Raw genomic sequence first — 19,485 nt, 5'->3', positions numbered from 1 at the left:
GGGTCTTTTATATTGCATCCTGGTATTATGCCAAGTAAAGGTTTCAATCCTTGGTTGGTGATTTGTTTATTTCATCTCATGATAGTCTCATAGTCTCCCCCAAGGTCTGCGTCGATTCTAGTGGCTCTTCATAGTGCGGATTTGTGTCCTGTTCTTCCAATTTAGGGTGTGTTCGAGATCCCCATGGTCCATCCACCCAGGACGTATTCCTTCTGTCCTTTCTGTGTGTCGAGACTATCCCCAGACGTTCTCGTGTCTCGTCATCATAATTTGGCCGCTCATACTCGGAATCATATTCATCCAGCTCAATTCCTTTATCCTCGAATGTACTATACAACTCCTTTTCTTTGATGAGTGGCAATTGTCAACTATCATCCATCTCCATCTTGCTCGGCACAAATGGGTTTTCTCCATCTCCATACAGAAAATCGTCGATGTCTGAGTCAAGCTTCAGTGTCTTACCGTACGCCCAGCCGTCATCGGCAAGCTGAATGGTGACCTTTGGCCGCAATGACCGGCTCCGCCATTCAGTTCCCCTCAGCTCATTGAGGAAGTTGTGTGGATTCAACGAACAGTACATGTACGTTTCGTCCTCGAACCTGTCCTCATTCAAAAAGATGACGCAATACAGCTCCAAAGAGCGTAGGGAAGCTAAGGGGGCCACGACCGTGATAACGATATCTGTATTCAGGGTTGATTTTTGTATGGCGAGGTCTTGAAGGCTTTCGGCCACGCATCTTGGAAATCAGAGGGATTTACTTAAATCTTGACGCCCAATCTTGTAAGCATTTGTCCGCTCTGGCTCCCAGACAAACGCAACTTCGGTTGAATAGTGAGGACTCTTCCAATTGGAGATGCGAAGGCTCTTCAGATTTTTGGCCTTCTCCAGAGTTTCGTACCACGAGCTCAAATTGTTGGCATATAGATCTAGTTTACGAAATCCGGGCCTCTGGATGAGTGAAAGAGAGTCCGTGAGTGTGTGACCTTGGTCATCGAATGGGGTAGGGATATGAGGCGCCTCCGCTACCGGGTCTTCGATAATGAATTCGGAGACGTTATGCCTTCCATGTCTTGCAAGGATTCTCAGGGCGCTACACACACCGCGCCTATCAATAGTATACTCTAGATTGGTCTCAAGTTGCTCATCTTTCCACAAGAAGGCGGAGGTCCGGGTTTCCCAGCGACAACGAGGCACGGGATACACAAAGCCATACGGGAATGAACGAATCATGGGCGTCTCGTACATGGGCATGAATAGTCTCTCATGAGCTTTGGTCGAGATAGTGACTCGACGGAACGAAGGGAATCTGCCGAGGGTATGCTCAAATGCTTTGACATCCTCCCCAGACTCTAACATACGATCTTCCCCAGGCACCAACTCGGATAAGAGTGGGTAACACTCGGCTGGTGACATGGCTGCAGCAAGTTGACGGATAGCATGATACGGCCGACCTTTTAGACCATCATTTCCTTCGCTAAAGCCTAGTTGGCAAATCTCTCGTTCGCACCACAACAGGTAGTTTCCCAATAGTGCCTAGTCAGGGGCATCGGTGGGCATGACACATCAAAACAGTTCTCGTCCCATATTATCTCGGTCATGCCCTTGCGAAATACTTCATGATGATTTCTTTGGGAACCTTGATATTGCAGGGGCTTGCTGAGACAAAGACTCGTTTTAAACGCAAGGCGAAGCGATCGCGTAGCGAAGAAGATGTGAGGCGTAGTGATTTGATATCGCGATTGGCTAGGAATCTGGCGATGTGATGGCCCATCTCAACCGGCAAAGTTGACAAGCTAGTGGGAGGAGCCTCGTTGCCTTCCATTGCGATAGGTGGTTGATGGCTGAGTTGTGGACATGTGGTGCAAACAATTCTGGAGTAGGATATATAGGAGACACAAACCTTATGGCTGACTCCTAATTTCCCCGCCAACATTGAATATCCTGATGAGCCACTTCAACAACTTTGTCTGAATTGAAGTCGTGGATACTATAGTACAGACGACAGTCAATCCCATGCAAATAGCCATAATGTGGGGTTTTCTCAGCACCATCCTCAAGATTGCTGATATCCTCACTGTCAAGGGTGACACTGGTGCCATCGTCGAGTACCACGGTCCCGGAACTGATGCCATCTCTTGCACTGGTATGGCTACTATTTGCAACATGGTATGTGACCTATTTATCGGACTGCTGAAGGCCTGCTAAAACTATCAGCAGTAGAGGAGAGCGAAGGTCGTCGTCATCCTGAGATGGTCCCTTATCATCCAAATGTCTTACCTGAGTGCTAAGCATACATTTTGTGGTTATAACATGTTGAGGAGAGTCTGCAAATCACTGGGCTACTGTCCGTTGTAGCATGGAGATGCATCATGCATGTAACAGGCAAGCATGACCAGGATAATACTCAACAGTACAACAAGGATAGTATTTGAGCTTAAATTGTAGCTATCCAACCGCATATCCCAATCACATCATGATCTCAACTCCGCCCTTCATAACTCCGTCCGTGATTTGTCGTCAAAAAGATGTATCTTGACCCCAGTCTGGGCCTGGAATAGATGTGGTATTCGATTGATCAAAGGACCAAGTTGTTTATTTGCCGCAGCCAGAGCAAGAGCCTAGATATAATTAGTATTGAACCCTGTGATATAGATACAGTCATGTTGACTTACAGCTAGAGCCGCAGTTGCAAGAAGAGGCACCAGAGCAGCCACAGTCGCCAGCCATTGTGAAGATTGTTTGGTGGTTGGGTAGGTAGTTGTTTGAAAAGGGTGTTATAGTAGTTGATGTTGGAGATGAGGATGAAGAAAAAGAACTGTCCTTTGATCTGGATCATGCAGGGTCTTATATACAAGATAGATGCGGCCTTTGTGCGTTGATGATCCCTGTACAATGAGGGGTCCCAGTGTCATAGTGGAATCTGGTTGGCGATCTGAGCTTGAGTAGTGGGGTTTGGCATGAGTTATTTTGGCGGTTGGCTTAGAATTCCGCGTGATGATCCACGATAGATGGTTCGAGATTTGAGACAAGGACAGGGACAGGGATAGGGTATCGCGGTAGTGTTGTTGTTGTTGAAGATTCAAGATAGAATTATATTTACTTATATGAATAGTCAATACTATCGGTTCTCAGTGCTCTTTGTCTTATATTCAATTGTAGAACTAATGACACCCATATCCTATCTTTCTTTGGACTTCTAGCTATCATAAATTGGTCTGGAGTTGTGATATCAAGCTTCGAGGCTGATTGCCACTAACACCACCCACCCCAGCTACGTCTTATCATTGGATCGCAATATTGGCGCTTCTTTGCCACCCTCCAAAAGAACAACAATCGGCAGTTGACATGGAGCTTGTATGCAAACACGAATAGTTTGACGTCACATGCTGCGATGATATAGCCAGGTGATTGCGAGTGTAACACTACAGCAGCTTGAGCAAGGACAGATAACAGCGTTAGTCGATGGACGTTATCAACAAGTAACAGCTTCAAGGCAGCGACTTTATCAGTAGTTACATCTGACTTCTCTAACTTGGTATCGGTCATCCACTGCCTTAACTTCCCCATCGGAATTACACCATGCTTCTTTTCCGACATCCGAAATTCCTTCTCAAACCATCCCGGCGTACCAAATGTCTGCAACAACTTGCCAAACGGCTGACATGATCCAAAGTCAATCAACACAGGCTTATTATTCTCTCCCATCATGATGTTTCCTGGGTTAATGCTGTTGTGCGCCAGTCCACGAGCGTCCACCGCAGATTGCATAACCGATAATGATGAGTCGAGGTCAGCGTCCTTCGGTCCTGGGCTTTCTACGAATTGCTCCAGAGTCAGTTGATATTTGTCGAGAAGAATTCCAGTGATGCGGCCACGCTGAACGCGGTATCTTTTGTGGCGGATGATGCTTGGGTGAAAAATTTTGGAAATAATTTCCATTGTGAGAGTCTCGTCAAGGACCAGTTTTGGTGTACCTATATATCTCCCAGGTTCGAATTAAAGGGGGCCAGGTCATTTACAAAAGCATAAGCTTTCGTCGTAATCGTCTCCAGCTATGGCAAATTTAGTGTCCGCCGGAATTTGAGGAAACAAACCCTCATCGGGGACAGGTTGAGGCACTTTGATGTAGTCTTTGAGACATCTCCCCATCTGTTGTGGCCCGTCCAAAAAAGACGTTATCATCTTTGCTCATTCAGAGGAACGATTTATGGTGTGTCTTGGTTTCCATATCATCAAATTCGACCAGAAATAGGTCGTCGATTGGCGTCGGATTTGGGATCAGTGAAGATTCCTGGCCGTTCTGGCTATCGGGTAGGCATATCTTTGACTGACAATATGGGTGGTGATGGTGCGATACAGTATGAAAGATATCGTATGTCTATCGGGCGAAGCAACAGAAGTGTTTGAATAGTGGTGTCGGATGACTTGAGCCTCAATTATGCCATGGAAAAGAATGGTGTTGCATCTGTCGTTCAGACCTCATTTATGAAGTCGCGATTTATGCACACCACTCAACTTTTTGCATGTGCACATTGATGATTGGTTGATTAGTGACACAGTTTCCTACGTGGGATGAATAGCTGGATATTATGACATTTGAGCGACATATTTCCACGCAAATCACTAACATTTGAGGGGTGACACAGCGTATGCGAGTGAGCCATGAGGGCCCGGGTGACGCCGGAGTAAATCAGGCTGTAGCCTGACTTAATCTCAATCTCAGTTCTAGCTATATTCAGTTAAGAGTGTGATCAGTAGTGGAGGACCTTGATTGAGTCGGCCCTTACAGGGTAATCGTAGCATACATGCCATTTAGAACAAGCGAAACGTTTGAGTCAAGTTTTCTCAGAAATTTACAGGCTTCTCAACCGTCTGCAAAAGGATACAGGATGCTATTATGAGTGGTCGTCCAAGGATTGTTTGCTCTATTTTCTTCGAAGGTATTGTGTTTGGTATAGGTGCACCAATCCAAGCACTTTTGCTCAGAGACTACTATCGCTAAACTTCTTTCGACCACGACTTAAACTGATCCCTCTTCTGCCTAGCAAGTAGCCTGTATCTTAAGCTAAATAATGCTGAAAGTAAAGCTCAGCAGCATCAAGCCGTACCGCATATCGATTGCTGCTCGTCCACTAACCATATCTCTGGACCAAATCTCTCATAACGTCAAGGACCCTATTAAGCTCTCATTAGCCGCCGAACTAGATGGTAGACTTAGAATAGCCTCACTGTGTGCGAAGTGTCTCGTTATTGATAAAAAGGGCTGATACATGTGTGTCAAACCTCCTAGCTTGATATCAGCAACGCAGATCAGGAAGAAAAGAGTTTCTGAATGTCTCACAGTCTATAGAGGTCTAGACGACCTTCAAAATCCTCTTCAGGCGGCGAAATCTGGGCGAACGTGTTGTAGGCAGCTACGTACTCATCCCCGAACCTATTGCAAGCTGGTCGCCACTGGCCAAACTCATCTTCGAATTCGAGCTAGTCAGCAGGGGTAACCGCAAGAGTTTAAAAGGGTAACATACATTCGTTGTGTGCAAAGAAGCAGCACGCATCGAAGACAAGAGGCTGGTCGTTGTCAACATCAATCCCTGAATTTGCGTACCAAAGGTCTCCATGAACCAGTGAAGGTTTCACTGTTCGGCCATCACTCTCGAGAGGCCTCAGGAGCCTCGGGATGACCTTTTCGAACAGAGCTCGTGAAAGAATCTCCAGCTCCTCGCTAGGCCCTTTCCTTTCAATCTCCAGGTCAAGTGCTTGTCTCATGGACTTGGCGAAGAACGTCTCCCACCTATCTTCCCATGTCACGAACTGGGGTAGGTTTCCTGCGTAGGTGGTGATGTGGAACCCGAACTTGCCGGTAGGCGATACGCTTTTCTGGTGCAGCGTTGACAGAAGAGCAGCAAAATTGTGAGGGTCTGGCATATCCTCGGTCATTTCTCGAAATTCGCAGAGGAAGAAGTGGGTGTCTGGTATTGTCTGGTAGGTGCCGCAAGCGATGGGCCTTGGGACAAATTCTGGCAACACATTATGTATCGCGCTCATGGAATGGAATTCCCCCCTTGTCATATTCATGCCCAATTCTTCCGAAATGACCTTGATGAAAAAGGACTTCGGTGTACCATCATTGAGCAAAATATCGATGCGACCCGTCTTCGCCCAGAAGCTTACGCCATGGTTCTCGATGGATGTGACCTTGCATCCCTCCGGCAGTTCTTGGAGGACAGTCAATATGAAGACGGCCTTGTCAGTTTGCCAAGAGCTTGTAGCTTACCTCTCAACACAGCTGGGTCAATGTTGGTATTGCCCGCCCCGAACTCAAATCCGTTTGCACCGTTGTAGTTCATTTCTGTGCCAAAGACTGTGCTGAATCTGTTCAGCGCCCCGCTGGATCAGCATAATTGGGCTTTCGGAGAGGGGGTTACAGTATTATAAGCGGCGTTCCTAGATTGCACCCTAGCCGTCTGATCCAATCGCAGACGAGCTGACAAAATGTCACGCAACCACGTATGGATGGCGGCTAACAGCACACAACAGCCACTGGCACGAATCTTTTTCGATTGCAAGTTTCTATCTTATCAGACAATTACCAGAAGTATCCTAGACAGCACCATTTAGTTGATGGGTTTATCTAGAGAGCAAGAGTTTCTTAGGAGGACATACTGAGGCTGCAGCTGTATTATGTCAACTATTTACATGCTTATGCCATCACCGTTCCTAACAAACTATTAAGCTTAAAGCCTAGCGCATAAACGGGCCGTTCCGGTATTCCCGCAGCCTCATTCCTTTTCTTAGTGAACCCCATTCAAGTCTTCAGTGCCCAGCCATTGAGACCTTGATAATCTTATCACGCCAATGTTCAACGGGGAACACGACCTTGACACCGTTTGCCTCGAGTCTTTTTTGTCCGTCATTGTGTGCGATAAACGTTCCTGGCTCTTTGATCCCCACATAGACAGTCTTGATGGCGCTCTTAAGTCTCAAGATCCTCGTCGTGCAAGTCATGTTGCCACTCAGTCTCTCGTTACATGGCTCCATGGTCGTGTACAGCACTGTATCTTCCGGAAGGACCTCATGGATGCGTTCCTCTGGGAGGTTGTGTTCGTCGGCAATCTTGATAAAGCAACACTGCTCTGCGTGCGTAGTTCCTGGATCTCCTTTGTAGTCTCGCGGATATTCAAGCGAGTATCCTGTCGATAAGACTTTGCCCTTAGCGGCGTCAACAAGTATGGCTCCGACGCAAAATTTGTTGGCAGCTGGCGGTGACTTTCTTGCTTGAGTGAGAGCGAACTCCATGAAAGCTTCATGGTCCCCGATCTCGAATGTCGGACTCGTCTGGGAACCCATGGCAGATAGTTCTTGGAAACAATACACAATACGTGAACGATCCTTCTAATAAGCCATATCAATACGGCATCATAGAGAAATGCCTAACAAGGTACAGGCCAATGTGGGTGCTTTTGAAACCTTTGATGCGCGATTTTCTAGGGCAAGTATGGATATATGTATGCCATTATCTTCATCGCTGTTGGTCCCGCGAGTGACATTGCCTGGCGGTTAGAGCAATCAGCTGATTGGTGGTTGGTGGCTCACAGGGCAGGGTTGACTACTATGTACGTGCTTTGAGCGCGAGATGTTGGGAACTTATTATCACAAGTCTCCAGGTAATTCTTCCATCGTACTGTTAGTCCATTATAATTTCGATGGATAGACCATCGTCACTTTGATGAGTCCGGACAACGGAGATTGGAGTCCAATGCACCGATACACACTGAGCTTTATGGGCTACAATGGTTAACTCCCACCCCTTAGTCGCTTGGGAAACTTCAATCCGACCCGATCGCTGACTGTGCCAAGTTAGGTCTTTCGAAAGCAGCGGCGCGCTAAGCCTGATCTACATTCTGGCAACTCATCAAACAGTCGCGACTCGACTAAGAGCTTGAGGAATCTATTTTCTCTGCCAAAAACCCAGTCCAACACGTCAACTACCTTGGACGACCGAGCGAAGGGTGATAGGGGACCATTTGGACTGAGCCTCCTACATTCCCCGACAGCGCCCGAGATCGACCTGATCTTCGTTCATGGCTTAGGCGGTAATTATAGAAAGACGTGGAGCAAATCATCGGCAGACCAGTCTCAATTTTGGCCAAAGGACTGGCTCTCCAAGGATCCCGCATTCAAGAATGCCCGTCTTCATAGCTACGGGTACGACTCGTATTATTTGAAGGGTAAGGACGACTGCTTAAATGTTCATCACATTGGCAAATCATTCCTAGGCGCGGTCAGCACCTCGCCGTGCATTGCCAATTCCAGAACATACATTGTTGTCGTTGGCCACAGCATGGGTGGCCTTGTAATGAAGAAAGCATACATCCTGGCGAAACAGGATGCAGAGCACGAAGCGCTGGCTGGACGATTTGCCGCATTCTATTTCCTCGCCACGCCACATCGAGGTGCCAACTCGGCAAAGATGCTCAAGAATCTCCTCAAGGTTGCGTACGACCGCGCTTATGTTGGTGATCTGGAACCGAACTCTGAAGCAGTTCAAGTGATCAATGACGAATTTCGGCATTTTTCGGCTGACCTTGACCTTTGGTCATTTTACGAAACACAGAATATGAAATTATTTAATTCACTTATCGTCGATCCTGAGTCAGCCGTCCTTGGGTACCGTGGAGAGAAACAAATACCTATGACTGCTAATCACCGCTCGATATGCAAGTTTGATACACCTCAAGATTCCAACTATATACTCCTACGAGACGCACTCGCCTCTACTGTGAGCAAAATTGCCACGGTAATTCCGGAAAAGAAGCGTGACAGTATCAAAATTCTCAAGAAGTACCTCCAGATATCCGATTTGTTGGACGACGATCTTGCAAATGTTTGTGAATCTCGGATGAGCGGGTCATGCGAATGGATTTCGTACAAAGCCAGTTATGTCAGATGGAAGGACGGGGAGTACGCAAATGACAGAACGTTATGGATCAAGGGCAAGCCAGCAACTGGAAAGTCTGTTCTTGCCGGCTATGTCATCGATCAGCTCAAGGGGTCCGGCCAGGCTTGCAGCTACTTCTTCTTCAAACATGGAGACAAGTCTAAGGCCAGCCTAGGCCGTTGTCTCCGATATCTGGCTTTTCAGATGGCGATCTCTAATGCTGAAGCCAGCGATGCCATCCTAAAAATGCAGGCGGATGATATCTCCTTCGATGGTGTCGACGAACGTACCCTCTGGAGAATCCTCTTCCTTTCCGGAATTTTTCAGGCCACAATGACTCGACATTACTGGGTCATCGATGCCCTGGACGAGTGTTCCAATCCTCCGGTCCTTTTGAATGCCATTCTTTCCAACATGGACGAATCTATGCCACTGAGAGTTCTCGTCACAAGTAGGGATACGGTCGAACTGGACCAAGGTTTCTCGGCTATTCCGCCCAATCTGGTCCAGTTCTTGCCAATCTCGATAACAGATACAGAACCAGATCTCAAGCTTTTGATTGAAGGTAGGATCCAGGCCTTGGGAGTCGTTCAACCTAACGATCGAAGTCACCTAGCCGAGAAGATTTTAGACAAATCTAAGGGGTCTTTCTTGTGGACAATTTTGGTACTTGAGGAACTCCTACGTTGTCACAGCAGAAAGGAAATTCACCAGATTCTTGAAGACGTGCCAAGAGGCATGGGATCACTGTACAAGCGGACTCTAGACTATATGTCACAGGTCACTCGCGGAAAGGAGTTGGCCAAAACCATCCTCATGTGGGCAGCATGTGCAGTTCGACCAATGACAATTAGCGAATTAGACGGTGCTCTGACCCTGGACATCCGCGACTCATTTCCAAACTTGGAGGAGAGCATCTCCGCGCTCTGTGGCCAATTGGTGGTCGTGGACAAATATGGGCGAGTTAGTATGGTGCATGAAACTGCCAGAGAATTCCTTGTATCTGGTGGGCTAGAGTCTGAGTTCTCCATAGAGAAAACTAAGGCACACACACGAATGGCTGAAGTGTGTCTCAGTTACCTCGTCGGGGAAGAAATGAAACCTCCAAGAACCAGGCGGCGTCGTTCTTCAGCAAACTTACCAACAAGACTAGATTTCGCCATCTATGCATACACATCATACTCATATCACCTCTCCAAGGCTGATCCGTTAGCGACAGAGGCGTTACAGCTTGTCACGCGGTTCCTGAAATCTAACGTACTTACTTGGATCGAAACGATTGCCGACTCCCAAAATCTCACTCATCTCATCCGTGCCTCAAAACACCTCAAAACCTACGCAACTAGATGTGCCGTTGAGCGTTCACCACTAGACCCTCAGATACGGGCGCTGCGACAGTGGAGTACGGACCTTACTCGGATTCCTGCCATGTTTGCCAACGCCCTCACGGTGTCGCCGTCAGCCATATACTCGTTGATACCGCCATTCTGTCCCACCGAATCTATGGTATACAACACTGGAGGCTCAAACCAGAGGCTAGTAGTGCTTGGCGCGAATAACGAGCAATGGGATGACAGGATGCTGTGCATAGATTTCCGCCAGGGTCAACCAAGAGCTTTACGCTATGGCGACGAGTTCTTGGCCGTCGCCCTCAGCTCAGGGGCTGTCGTATTGTACTACACTACATCCTATCAGGAGTACAAGGTCTTAAAGCACGGTGAAGCTGTTAACTTCATTGCTTTCAAGACCAAAACTGACCTTGTAGCAACCTGTGGTATCAAAATGACCAAGGTCTGGGACATCAGAAAGGGGCAAGTGGTGGAGAGCCTTATGAGCCCTCCCCGTCCGCTGGGAATGGAATTTGATGGAGATATGCTTTTGATTGCAAGTCGCAACAACTACATCGAGACTTGGAATTTGGGACACGGCGCCCGGGCGGAGCCGGTGCGGAGGCCATGGAGTGGTGCCAATACACCAGATACAAACCAAATGCCTCTACAGGGGACCCCATGCGCACTAACTCTCTCTACCAGCCACGGCATGCTTGCTGTCGCTTACAGTGGCCAACCCATCACACTATGGGACATGGAAGAGGACACTTACGCTGGTAGATGTGGCAAGAAACTCTCTAGTGGAGAGACAAGCACGCATGTCGTCGTCGCACTTGCTTTCAATCCCAATCCTGACATAAACCTTCTCGCAGTCGCATATCTCGATGGCGATCTCGCCCTCCTTGACCCCTATACCAACCAGCAGCTGGAATGCTTTCGTGCCAATTGCCAAACCCTCTCCCCAAGCCCTAATGGGCGTTTCCTCGCAGCGGGTGGTGCAAATGGGATAATCCACGTTTACGAATTTGATACGTTCAAACTCCTTTATCGGGCCAAGTCTTCCAGCTCCTATATCAAGCAGCTTGCTTTTGCCAGAGATAGCATGCTTCTTGCCGACATACGAGGCACCCAGTGCACTGTTTGGAAACCTGAAGCTCTGTTGCGGGAGTCCCTCAGTGATGACAGCAGCGGGCTCACTTCCACTACAGTGGTCGAGACAGTTTCCATGGAAGCCAAAGCGAAGGTTACTGCCATGGTGGTCCATCACACACTCGAGGTTGCCTTTTGTGGAAAGGACGATGGATCAGTCGTCCTGTACGAGCGAAAAACAGCAGCGAGCTTAGCGATTCTCTACAGGCATAAGTCCCCAGTCCGCCTATTGGCCTGGATTGAATCGAGAGACGCCCTCCTTAGCGTTGATGCCTCTAACAGGATCTTTTTACACATAATCCAAAAGTCAGCAGATAAAGGTTGGCTCAACGATCCGAAAGTACTCTTCAAGTCCCACCTCGACTCTGAGATGGCAATCACAGATGTGCTAGTAGGAGAAATAGCGGCCAAGTTCTTGGTATCAACTCGCGAGTCTGATTATCTGTTCAACTTGGATAGCGGCAAGTACGAGATAGAACGAACATATCCACAAGACCCAGGAACCCGGAAATGGCTCCCTCATCCGCAATCTTCTCTACATCTGATCTGTGTAGACAACGTCAAAGCCTGTGCCTATTGCTGGAGTGACTGGTCTGAAGTATCGTCTATTGCATTTTCATTAGACAACCACATGGTAGACTTCAAAAGTGCGATTCTCTATTCCCTCGACCAAAAACAGAGAATCATGCTCCACTTGATAGATCCGAGCAGTTCTGTAAACATCAACAGAATTGCCATTATTGACGCAGACTGTCTTACCGTCAAGGCATCGAATCTGGCCGCTCCACTTCGTTCGCGTGTGACTACGATCGAACTAAGCGTTGCCCATGTCATAGGAATTGATGAATCAAGAAAGCTCATATTCCTGAACCCGTCTTTTTGGGTGTGCTCTGTTGATCTTGGCGAGAGCGAGTTAGAGATCACGCAGCGCAAAGACTCCCCGACGATCGAAGTTTCTGAGCACTTTTTTGTTCCATACGACTGGTTTGCTGGGAATAGGAACATTGTTTGTGCCTTGGCGAAGAGAGATATTATGTTGACTCGGGGTGGCGACTTGGCGGTAATTAGGGGTGGCATTGACTATGCCGAGAGTGTGTACAGAGTGAGAGATTGAACAGAAGGGATACATCTAATCCCAAATCCCAAATGCGGGTAATAAGCGTAGGGTGAAATATTACATGTTCCAAATGACTAAAACCATTGACGGCATCGGACCGCATATTAATGCTGTGGCCGAGGGTCGACCGAAGCTTGCACAAGCTCGTGACAGTGACCTGCCGAGAGCCTTGACGAGCTAGCATCCAATATTATCCAGGTTAGAGTTCTAATGGCTATAACATATGAGATAACAATAGTAACATCCTTAGGGTATGCCAAAGTAATTTATTCGTTGAATAGCGCTCATAAGGAGAAAGGGCTGAGGGCTGGATAAGGGTTTGTCAACACTGCGTTTTCATAGTTGACTACTTTCACTTGGACTTGTTATCTCTTTCTCCTCGCCATGCACAAGATTAAAGGTAAGTCAAGTCTTTGTCCAGTCCTTTTATCACTCACCCTGTTCATAGAATCATAAACATTGGGGTCCTACAGGCATCAATGACATACGACAAGCCCTCCCACTGAAAAGTGATCATTTCTCCCTCTCCAAAATCCATCCTGGAGTTTAGTTGCAAGACCTTTCCAACAGTAGCCATATTAGCAACCGGTGCTACAGGCTTCACGATGGCAAGCTTTTCAACCACAAACTCGGTGAAATGCGACGCGCACATATGGCATTCCCATGGTGCTGGACCAAAGGAACAATTGTGAGGACCCTTCTCTGCAGCTAGTTCCGCTATTTGACTCACCTGCCGTTCGAGTAAATTGGCGAATGAGTTCAATTTCCTGTTCTGTGAGACTGGGCTGTCGGTCTTCCTGCGTTTCGTAATCGAATTGAGCAGATCTTCGTCCACATACCGTTTCTTCGTGTCAGTTTTCGTCAGGAGATGTTTGTCTTTTGCAAGTCGTCTTGGTTGGATGCGAGTTGGCGAGTTTGATTTTGAGGTTTGGCCGAGGACGTGTTCCTGGAAGTGTTTCTTGCACAGGGGTGCACCTCTGAGAGGTTTTCCTAGGTAGGTCTCTGATAGCATGTTTAAGATCGTTAGTGATGAATCTGATGATCGAATTTTTGGTATGGTGAGAAACGCAAGCCCAGTAGGCTTCTGAGTGCTTGATTTTGTACTTTCTGGCCTCCATTGACGAGCTGAATAACAATGTATTTCACCACGGAAAGGTTTCTGAACAAGACACAATTCTTTACAATGATTCAAGCCCGTGAGTTCCTTTGTTAAAGTGGTATTTCCATACATAGTAACCCAGTTGTCGTCTTTCAGCCATGACGGTCTTCTTTTTGTCCAGTATTTGTGCTCAATAATTACAATACAATTATGTTTTGAACGCTTCATTACATGTTCGTAAGAGAGTTCATGTTTCTGTTTGTTCTCTTTGATTATTTTGTGTTCGTTAAGCAGGTGGTATCACGGCAAGGAACTCTGGCATTCCTGGCTGCACCAACATGGTGGACCAAATTAGCCTTATCAGCTCTATCTACCTAGCAACACCTGGACCAATGGTATCCATCCGAAAGTTATCTATAACACGAAACACAAGCAGACAGACTGCAGTCAAATGTTGCTCCATGCATTGTATGGACTAAACATCATGGGGTCAATTATGGCTACCCTAAGCCGCCAGGATCGGAGTAGTATATATATTCCGGGGACGCAACCCCGGGTTTTTAACCGGAAATCCGTGCAAAGTCAAAGTCAACGGTAGTCTAAAATTGTCACAAGGCCAAAGATGCATGGCAGTCTTCTAGAACACGTATCAGTGCACCTTGACTACCGGTCTATGTTCCTTATCATGGTGTAACCAGACCATTCCGGAATCGGCCCCAGGTTTCGGTTACGAGACCGAGGAAGTAAGAAGGGACTTTCCTAAGGTATGGATTCATATGTTGGTGATAACGTCTTGGCGTTTGAGGACCCACGGCTTTATGCGCCGACCACCTGATTAGTTCTATTAGCTTGTAGTGCATTGACTCAGTGAAGATGCACTGTAGCTTTAAGCCGTTTTGGCAGTTGACTCGGTGAATTGGACAGGGCAGATAAGCATCATGGCAAAAATAGCGACTTATCTTTCACCGAGTCACTGGGTTTCACTGAGTCAAGAGGAACCAATCACGGCTTTTATCGCGCATTAGCTTGTAATCTTTAGTTGCCGCGCTTCACCGAGTCACCACTAAAAAAGAAAGAGACCTTCTGGAACTGGGAATGCAGATCATGTACCTCAATGTACCTTTTTTTTCCTTTTCCCGGCCGTGGTTTTTGGAGAAAGGAAAGAAAGCAAACCGGCTGCAAGATCGGACCATCATGGCCGATACGCCACTCGTTGGCCATCATGGATAAACCCTTAAAACTTTGTGAGCGGCGCTGTTCTTTGATAACATTTTGGAACAAGCATCTTTCTTTTTTTCCTTCCCCTCTATCATCATAGGTCAGGTTTGAACTGTGATTTGTGAGGTGACATCTTCATCATGATGTCTGCTACCCGTATCGGACAACGGCTCGCCCGTCAGTCTCGCCGTTCCCCCATCACCCTTCAACCTCGTCTCACACAAACAATTCGTCTCAATGTCGTCTCTTCAAGGGCATTCTCAGTCACAGCCACCGCCCAGGCCCCTCGCTTTGTCGAGTCCCAGAGCAGCACTAAACTGCAAGAGCATGAACTCTTCTCAAGGAGACACATCGGCAGCGAGTCGAGCGAGCAAACAGAAATGCTCAAGATGCTCGACCCTCCAGTGAGCTCGATGGAGGAGTTCCTCGAACAGACTATCCCCCCGCAGGTCAGGAGGAAGCAAAAGGGTCTTAACCTTGTCGAGCAGTGGTACGAGGGCGGCGCTGAGTCTGCTGTCCCTGCTAATGGTCGCACCGAGCACTACATCCAGCAAGAGATGCGAAAGCTCGCAAAGAACAACAAAGTTTACGAGTCTTTTATTGGTGCTGGTTACTATGGAACTCTTGTTCCCGCTGTTATCCAGCGCAATGTTCTCGAGAACCCTGCTTGGTACACCAGCTACACTCCCTACCAGGCTGAGATCAGCCAGGGTCGTCTTGAGTCCCTCCTCAACTTCCAGACTCTCATCACCGATTTGACCGGTCTTGACATCGCCAATGCCTCTGTTCTTGACGAGGCTACCGCTGCCGCCGAGGCCATGACCATGTCAATGGCCAACGCCCCCAAGGGCAAGGGCCAAAAGACCTTTGTTGTCTCCGAGAACTGCCACCCCCAGACCATCTCCGTCCTGCAGTCCCGAGCCGAGGGCTTCAACATCAAGCTTGTCATTGGCGACGTCCTCGCTGACAACTCCAAGCTCGTTCGCGAAGTCGAGGGCGACCTCATTGGTACCCTGATCCAGTACCCCGATACCCACGGTGGTGTCCACGATTACCAGGCTCTCGCCGACATTGTCCACGAGAAGAAGGCTCTTCTCAGCGCCTCTACCGATTTGCTCGCTCTTACCATGCTCAAGCCCCCCGGAGACTTCGGCGCCGACATCGCCATCGGTAACTCCCAGCGATTCGGTGTTCCTCTGGGCTACGGTGGTCCCCACGCTGCCTTCTTTGCCACTTCCGAGAAGTACAAGCGCAAGATTCCCGGTCGTCTCGTCGGTGTTTCTAAGGATCGTCTCGGAAAGCCTGCTCTTCGTCTTGCCCTCCAAACTCGTGAGCAGCACATTCGACGTGAGAAGGCTACCAGCAACATCTGCACTGCCCAGGCTCTTCTCGCTAACATGTCTGCTTTCTACGCTGTCTACCACGGTCCCAAGGGTCTCAAGACTATTGCTGAGGATATCTGGAGCAAGACCCGTCTTGCTCAGAGCCTCATCCTCGAGAAAGGCGAGTTCCAGCTCCACACTCAGGGTCTCCGCGAGGATGGCTCTGTTCTCTTCGACACTGTCACGCTTAAGGGTTCTCCTGAGGCTATTGCCAAGGTTCACGAGAAGGCTGATGCTCAGAACATCAATCTCCGCCGCGTCGCTGATGACAAGGTTGGCTTCTCTCTCCACGAGGGTGTCACTCTTGAGAGCCTCGGCAACCTTGTCAAGATCTTTGGCGTTTCGGAGTCTGACTTTAACGCCGCTCTCGAATCCGACAAGGCCAAGTTCCTCAACGATGAGCTTCCCGCCTCTCTCCAGCGAAAGTCTGCCTACCTCGAGCAGCCCGTTTTCAACCAGTACCACACCGAAACCGAGCTTCTCCGATACATCTACCACCTCCAATCCAAGGATGTCTCTCTCGTGCACTCTATGATCCCTCTGGGCTCTTGCACTATGAAGCTCAACGCCACCACCGAGATGCTCCCCGTTTCCGACCCCGGTATCAACAACATCCACCCCTTCGCCCCCGTCGAGCAGGCTTCCGGTTACCAAGCTCTCATCAGCTCACTCGCTAAGAACTTGTCCGAGATTACTGGTATGGACGCTACTACTCTGCAGCCCAACTCTGGTGCTCAGGGTGAGTTTGCTGGTCTTCGCTGCATCAAGGCCTACCACGAGGCTCGTTCTGGCGAGAAGCGAAAGGTCTGCCTGATCCCTGTTTCTGCTCACGGTACCAACCCTGCCTCTGCAGCTATGGCTGGTATGAAGGTCGTCACTGTCAAGTGCGATGGCAAGACTGGTAACCTGGACATTGAGGATCTTAAGGCCAAGTGTGCCAAGCACGCTGATGAGCTTGCTGCCATTATGGTCACCTACCCTTCCACCTTTGGTGTCTTTGAGCCCGAGATCAAGCAGGTCTGTGACCTTGTTCACGAGCACGGTGGTCTCGTCTACATGGACGGTGCCAACATGAACGCTCAGATTGGTCTCTGCTCTCCTGGTGACATCGGTGCTGATGTCTGCCATCTTAACCTCCACAAGACCTTCTGTATTCCCCATGGTGGTGGTGGCCCTGGTGTCGGTCCTATTGCCGTCAAGAAGCACCTTGCTCCTTACCTGCCTGGTCACCCTGAAATCGACCCTCAGCGCATTGGTGCTGAGCGTGACAGCACCGCTGTTGCTCCCATCAGTGCCGCTCCTTGGGGTAGTGCTTCCATCCTCCCTATCAGCCACACTTACATCCTCATGATGGGTGGTGACGGTCTTACCAAGCAAACTGGTACCGCTCTCCTCAACGCCAACTACATCATGTCCCGTCTCCTCCCCCACTACAAGGTTGTCTACACCAACTCCCAAGGCCGATGCGCTCACGAGTTCATCCTCGATGTTCGACCCTTCAAGGATACTGCTGGCGTTGAAGTTGCCGACATTGCCAAGCGATTGGCCGATTACGGTTTCCACTCTCCTACCATGAGTTTCCCCGTCTCAGGAACCCTCATGATCGAGCCCACCGAGTCTGAGTCCCGAGCTGAGCTCGACCGCTTCTGCGACGCCCTCATCCAGATCCGCAAGGAGATCGCCGACATCGAGTCTGGCAAGGTTCCCCGCAAGAACAACATCCTCACCAACGCCCCTCATCCCCAACACGACCTCCTCTCCTCCGAGTGGGACCGCCCTTACACCCGTGAGGAGGCTGCTTACCCTCTCCCCTGGCTCCGGGAGAAGAAGATGTGGCCTTCTGTTGGCCGCGTGGATGATGCTTACGGTGACACCAACCTGTTCTGCACATGCCCTCCTGTCGAGGGATCTGAGGACTTGTAAATGGTGAAAAGGAAGTAATGGATTTAACATGATCATATTGGATTTTATTAGCGATAGGGTTTTTAATAGGGTTTGAGCGAAAGGGGGAAAGAGATATCATATTCAACCATGATGGTGTCGTTGCATTTGGAATGGTTTATTGGGAAGCTATTCAACTATGGCGAACTGATCTCTGTATTGGCGGAGTTTATGCGAGATATGATGAATGGATTTTCTAGAGAAAAAGTTCTAAAACTACCTAGACTAAATTTATGAGTTAAACATTTAAATCATTGCCAATATTGAAATGCGATTTTAGTTGAATGTGTCTTGTACAGGAGACGATATATATTGCTGATAAGTCCTTTTCCATTTGCCCTACCCAAGGCAGAGTTGCCAAGAGAACACAAGACAGCGAGAAGTGATGAATGAGGTGCCAGAATATTTTGTTTTTAGAAAGAAAAAAATTGTAAATTCCTTGTTGAAAAGTGTCTTGATATCTTGCTTTTTAAATCACACAAACATTAATTAAAAACCACCCTCTACTCGCTTAGTGCTACTCCTTGATGTGCTCAGCATAAGCAGCCTCATCCATCAATGCATCCAAAGCAGAAACGTCCTCAGCCTCAACCTTGATCAACCAGCCATCATTCTCAGGGTCCTTTCCGAGATCAGCGGGTGTCTCGACGATGGGATCGTTGACCTCGACGACGGAACCAGAAACGGGAGAGTTAATGTCAGAAGCTGACTTGACGGACTCGACGCTGCCAAAGGACTCGCCCTGGACTGTCTCTTCGCCTACTGCGGGAAGTTCAACGTAGACTACGTCGCCGAGAGCTTCGGCGGCGTAGTTGGAAATGCCAATTGTGCCTGAAATTGTCAATTAAGGATGCTCTGAGAGGGGAGGTGACGAGAACTTACAGGTCTTGCCATCGGCGGCTACATCAATCCATTCGTGACTCTCAGTGTATTTTTTAGCAAGGACTGCAACAGCGTTAGAAGTCAATTGAGTTTACGGTGAATTGAGACTCACGGTTCGTGGAAACTGAAAAGCATCGTCGGGGAGCAATGTTGTTGACTCTGCAAGTAAAAGCAGCCTTGGGGGCTCGAAGAGCAGTAGATCGGACCTTGGAGGCAGAAGCCCAAGCTTGACGAGCAAAGAAGCCAGACATTGTGATTGTATTGTGATTGTGAGACGTGAAGGGATGATTGATTGACTGTAGAAGTGAGTTTGATGATGATGATAGTTTTAGCTGAGCTTCCCCCCATTTACTTACTATCTCTCCCACCACAGAGTTTCCGTCTTCGGCGCCGCTCCGTTGGAACGAAACCCAGAGGTACCTCGGAG

The 19,485-nt window shown here is 48.5% G+C and overlaps 9 protein-coding genes across 9 annotated transcripts; 3 read left to right on the top strand and 6 right to left on the bottom strand.

Annotated features, from left to right (window-relative positions):
• Positions 1-76: 76 nt before the first annotated feature.
• Positions 77-1,414, bottom strand: EDB82DRAFT_573831 (uncharacterized protein; the record flags this gene model as incomplete). Its single annotated transcript, XM_025733315.2, has 3 exons — positions 77-345; positions 463-681; positions 760-1,414. The coding sequence occupies 3 exons, from the start codon at positions 1,412-1,414 to the stop codon at positions 77-79; spliced, it is 1,143 nt and encodes a 380-aa protein (XP_025584234.2).
• A 615-nt stretch (positions 1,415-2,029) lies between these two features.
• EDB82DRAFT_523185 (uncharacterized protein) lies at positions 2,030-2,356 on the top strand (the record flags this gene model as incomplete). Its single annotated transcript, XM_065609109.1, has 2 exons — positions 2,030-2,167; positions 2,222-2,356. 2 exons carry the CDS (start codon positions 2,030-2,032, stop codon positions 2,354-2,356), a joined length of 273 nt encoding a protein of 90 aa, XP_065464531.1.
• Positions 2,357-3,253: 897 nt separating this feature from the next.
• EDB82DRAFT_553981 (uncharacterized protein) lies at positions 3,254-4,219 on the bottom strand (the record flags this gene model as incomplete). Its single annotated transcript, XM_065609629.1, has 1 exon — positions 3,254-4,219. The coding sequence occupies exon 1, from the start codon at positions 3,938-3,940 to the stop codon at positions 3,254-3,256; it is 687 nt and encodes a 228-aa protein (XP_065464530.1). The 5' UTR covers positions 3,941-4,219.
• Positions 4,220-4,729: 510 nt separating this feature from the next.
• EDB82DRAFT_495127 (Fructosamine kinase-domain-containing protein) lies at positions 4,730-6,533 on the bottom strand. The gene is made up of 5 exons (XM_065608504.1): positions 6,276-6,533; positions 5,527-6,216; positions 5,343-5,469; positions 5,231-5,287; positions 4,730-5,176 (listed from the first exon to the last, which is right to left on the bottom strand). Exons 1-5 carry the CDS (start codon positions 6,346-6,348, stop codon positions 5,134-5,136), a joined length of 990 nt encoding a protein of 329 aa, XP_065464529.1. The 5' UTR covers positions 6,349-6,533; the 3' UTR covers positions 4,730-5,133.
• EDB82DRAFT_495126 (cytidine deaminase-like protein) lies at positions 6,534-7,529 on the bottom strand. Its single transcript, XM_025733311.2, has one exon. It carries the CDS (start codon positions 7,346-7,348, stop codon positions 6,815-6,817), a length of 534 nt encoding a protein of 177 aa, XP_025584230.1. The 5' UTR covers positions 7,349-7,529; the 3' UTR covers positions 6,534-6,814.
• A 134-nt stretch (positions 7,530-7,663) lies between these two features.
• EDB82DRAFT_495125 (uncharacterized protein) lies at positions 7,664-12,705 on the top strand. Its single transcript, XM_065608503.1, has 2 exons — positions 7,664-7,794; positions 7,863-12,705. The coding sequence occupies exons 1-2, from the start codon at positions 7,792-7,794 to the stop codon at positions 12,531-12,533; spliced, it is 4,674 nt and encodes a 1,557-aa protein (XP_065464528.1). The 5' UTR covers positions 7,664-7,791; the 3' UTR covers positions 12,534-12,705.
• Positions 12,706-12,737: 32 nt separating this feature from the next.
• Positions 12,738-13,682, bottom strand: EDB82DRAFT_495117 (uncharacterized protein). The gene has a single exon (XM_025733308.2). It carries the CDS (start codon positions 13,546-13,548, stop codon positions 12,979-12,981), a length of 570 nt encoding a protein of 189 aa, XP_025584228.1. The 5' UTR covers positions 13,549-13,682; the 3' UTR covers positions 12,738-12,978.
• A 1,034-nt stretch (positions 13,683-14,716) lies between these two features.
• On the top strand, positions 14,717-18,428 carry EDB82DRAFT_495116 (glycine cleavage system P-protein-domain-containing protein). The gene has a single exon (XM_025733307.2). It carries the CDS (start codon positions 14,994-14,996, stop codon positions 18,156-18,158), a length of 3,165 nt encoding a protein of 1,054 aa, XP_025584227.1. The 5' UTR covers positions 14,717-14,993; the 3' UTR covers positions 18,159-18,428.
• Positions 18,429-19,411, bottom strand: EDB82DRAFT_495114 (glycine cleavage H-protein-domain-containing protein). The gene is made up of 3 exons (XM_025733306.2): positions 19,171-19,411; positions 19,059-19,121; positions 18,429-19,007 (listed from the first exon to the last, which is right to left on the bottom strand). Exons 1-3 carry the CDS (start codon positions 19,307-19,309, stop codon positions 18,694-18,696), a joined length of 516 nt encoding a protein of 171 aa, XP_025584226.1. The 5' UTR covers positions 19,310-19,411; the 3' UTR covers positions 18,429-18,693.
• Between the last annotated feature and the right edge of the window lie 74 nt (positions 19,412-19,485).

The sequence above is a fragment of the Fusarium venenatum genome (assembly GCF_020744135.1).
Source record: "Fusarium venenatum strain MPI-CAGE-CH-0201 chromosome Unknown EDB82scaffold_2, whole genome shotgun sequence".
Lineage (NCBI taxonomy): Eukaryota > Fungi > Ascomycota > Sordariomycetes > Hypocreales > Nectriaceae > Fusarium > Fusarium venenatum.
The sequence above is the reverse complement of the archived record's forward strand: the minus strand, read 5'-3'. Positions and strand labels throughout refer to the sequence as shown.

What these genes read in the sequence shown, in the direction of transcription:
- EDB82DRAFT_495126 (XM_025733311.2), bottom strand. Translation starts at nt 7,348, where the DNA reads ATGGGTTCCCAGACGAGTCCGACATTCGAGATCGGGGACCATGAAGCT.
- EDB82DRAFT_495114 (XM_025733306.2), bottom strand. Translation starts at nt 19,309, where the DNA reads ATGTCTGGCTTCTTTGCTCGTCAAGCTTGGGCTTCTGCCTCCAAGGTC. An exon ending in CTTTTCAGTTTCCACGAACC is followed by an intron (nt 19,122 to 19,170) that starts GTGAGTCTCAAT and finishes ACGCTGTTGCAG; the next exon opens with TCCTTGCTAAAAAATACACT. An exon ending in AGCCGCCGATGGCAAGACCT is followed by an intron (nt 19,008 to 19,058) that starts GTAAGTTCTCGT and finishes TGACAATTTCAG; the next exon opens with GCACAATTGGCATTTCCAAC.
- EDB82DRAFT_495117 (XM_025733308.2), bottom strand. Translation starts at nt 13,548, where the DNA reads ATGCTATCAGAGACCTACCTAGGAAAACCTCTCAGAGGTGCACCCCTG.
- EDB82DRAFT_495127 (XM_065608504.1), bottom strand. Translation starts at nt 6,348, where the DNA reads ATGAACTACAACGGTGCAAACGGATTTGAGTTCGGGGCGGGCAATACC. An exon ending in TGACCCAGCTGTGTTGAGAG is followed by an intron (nt 6,217 to 6,275) that starts GTAAGCTACAAG and finishes CTGTCCTCCAAG; the next exon opens with AACTGCCGGAGGGATGCAAG. An exon ending in CTTCTTTGCACACAACGAAT is followed by an intron (nt 5,470 to 5,526) that starts GTATGTTACCCT and finishes TCGAATTCGAAG; the next exon opens with ATGAGTTTGGCCAGTGGCGA.
- EDB82DRAFT_495116 (XM_025733307.2), top strand. Translation starts at nt 14,994, where the DNA reads ATGATGTCTGCTACCCGTATCGGACAACGGCTCGCCCGTCAGTCTCGC.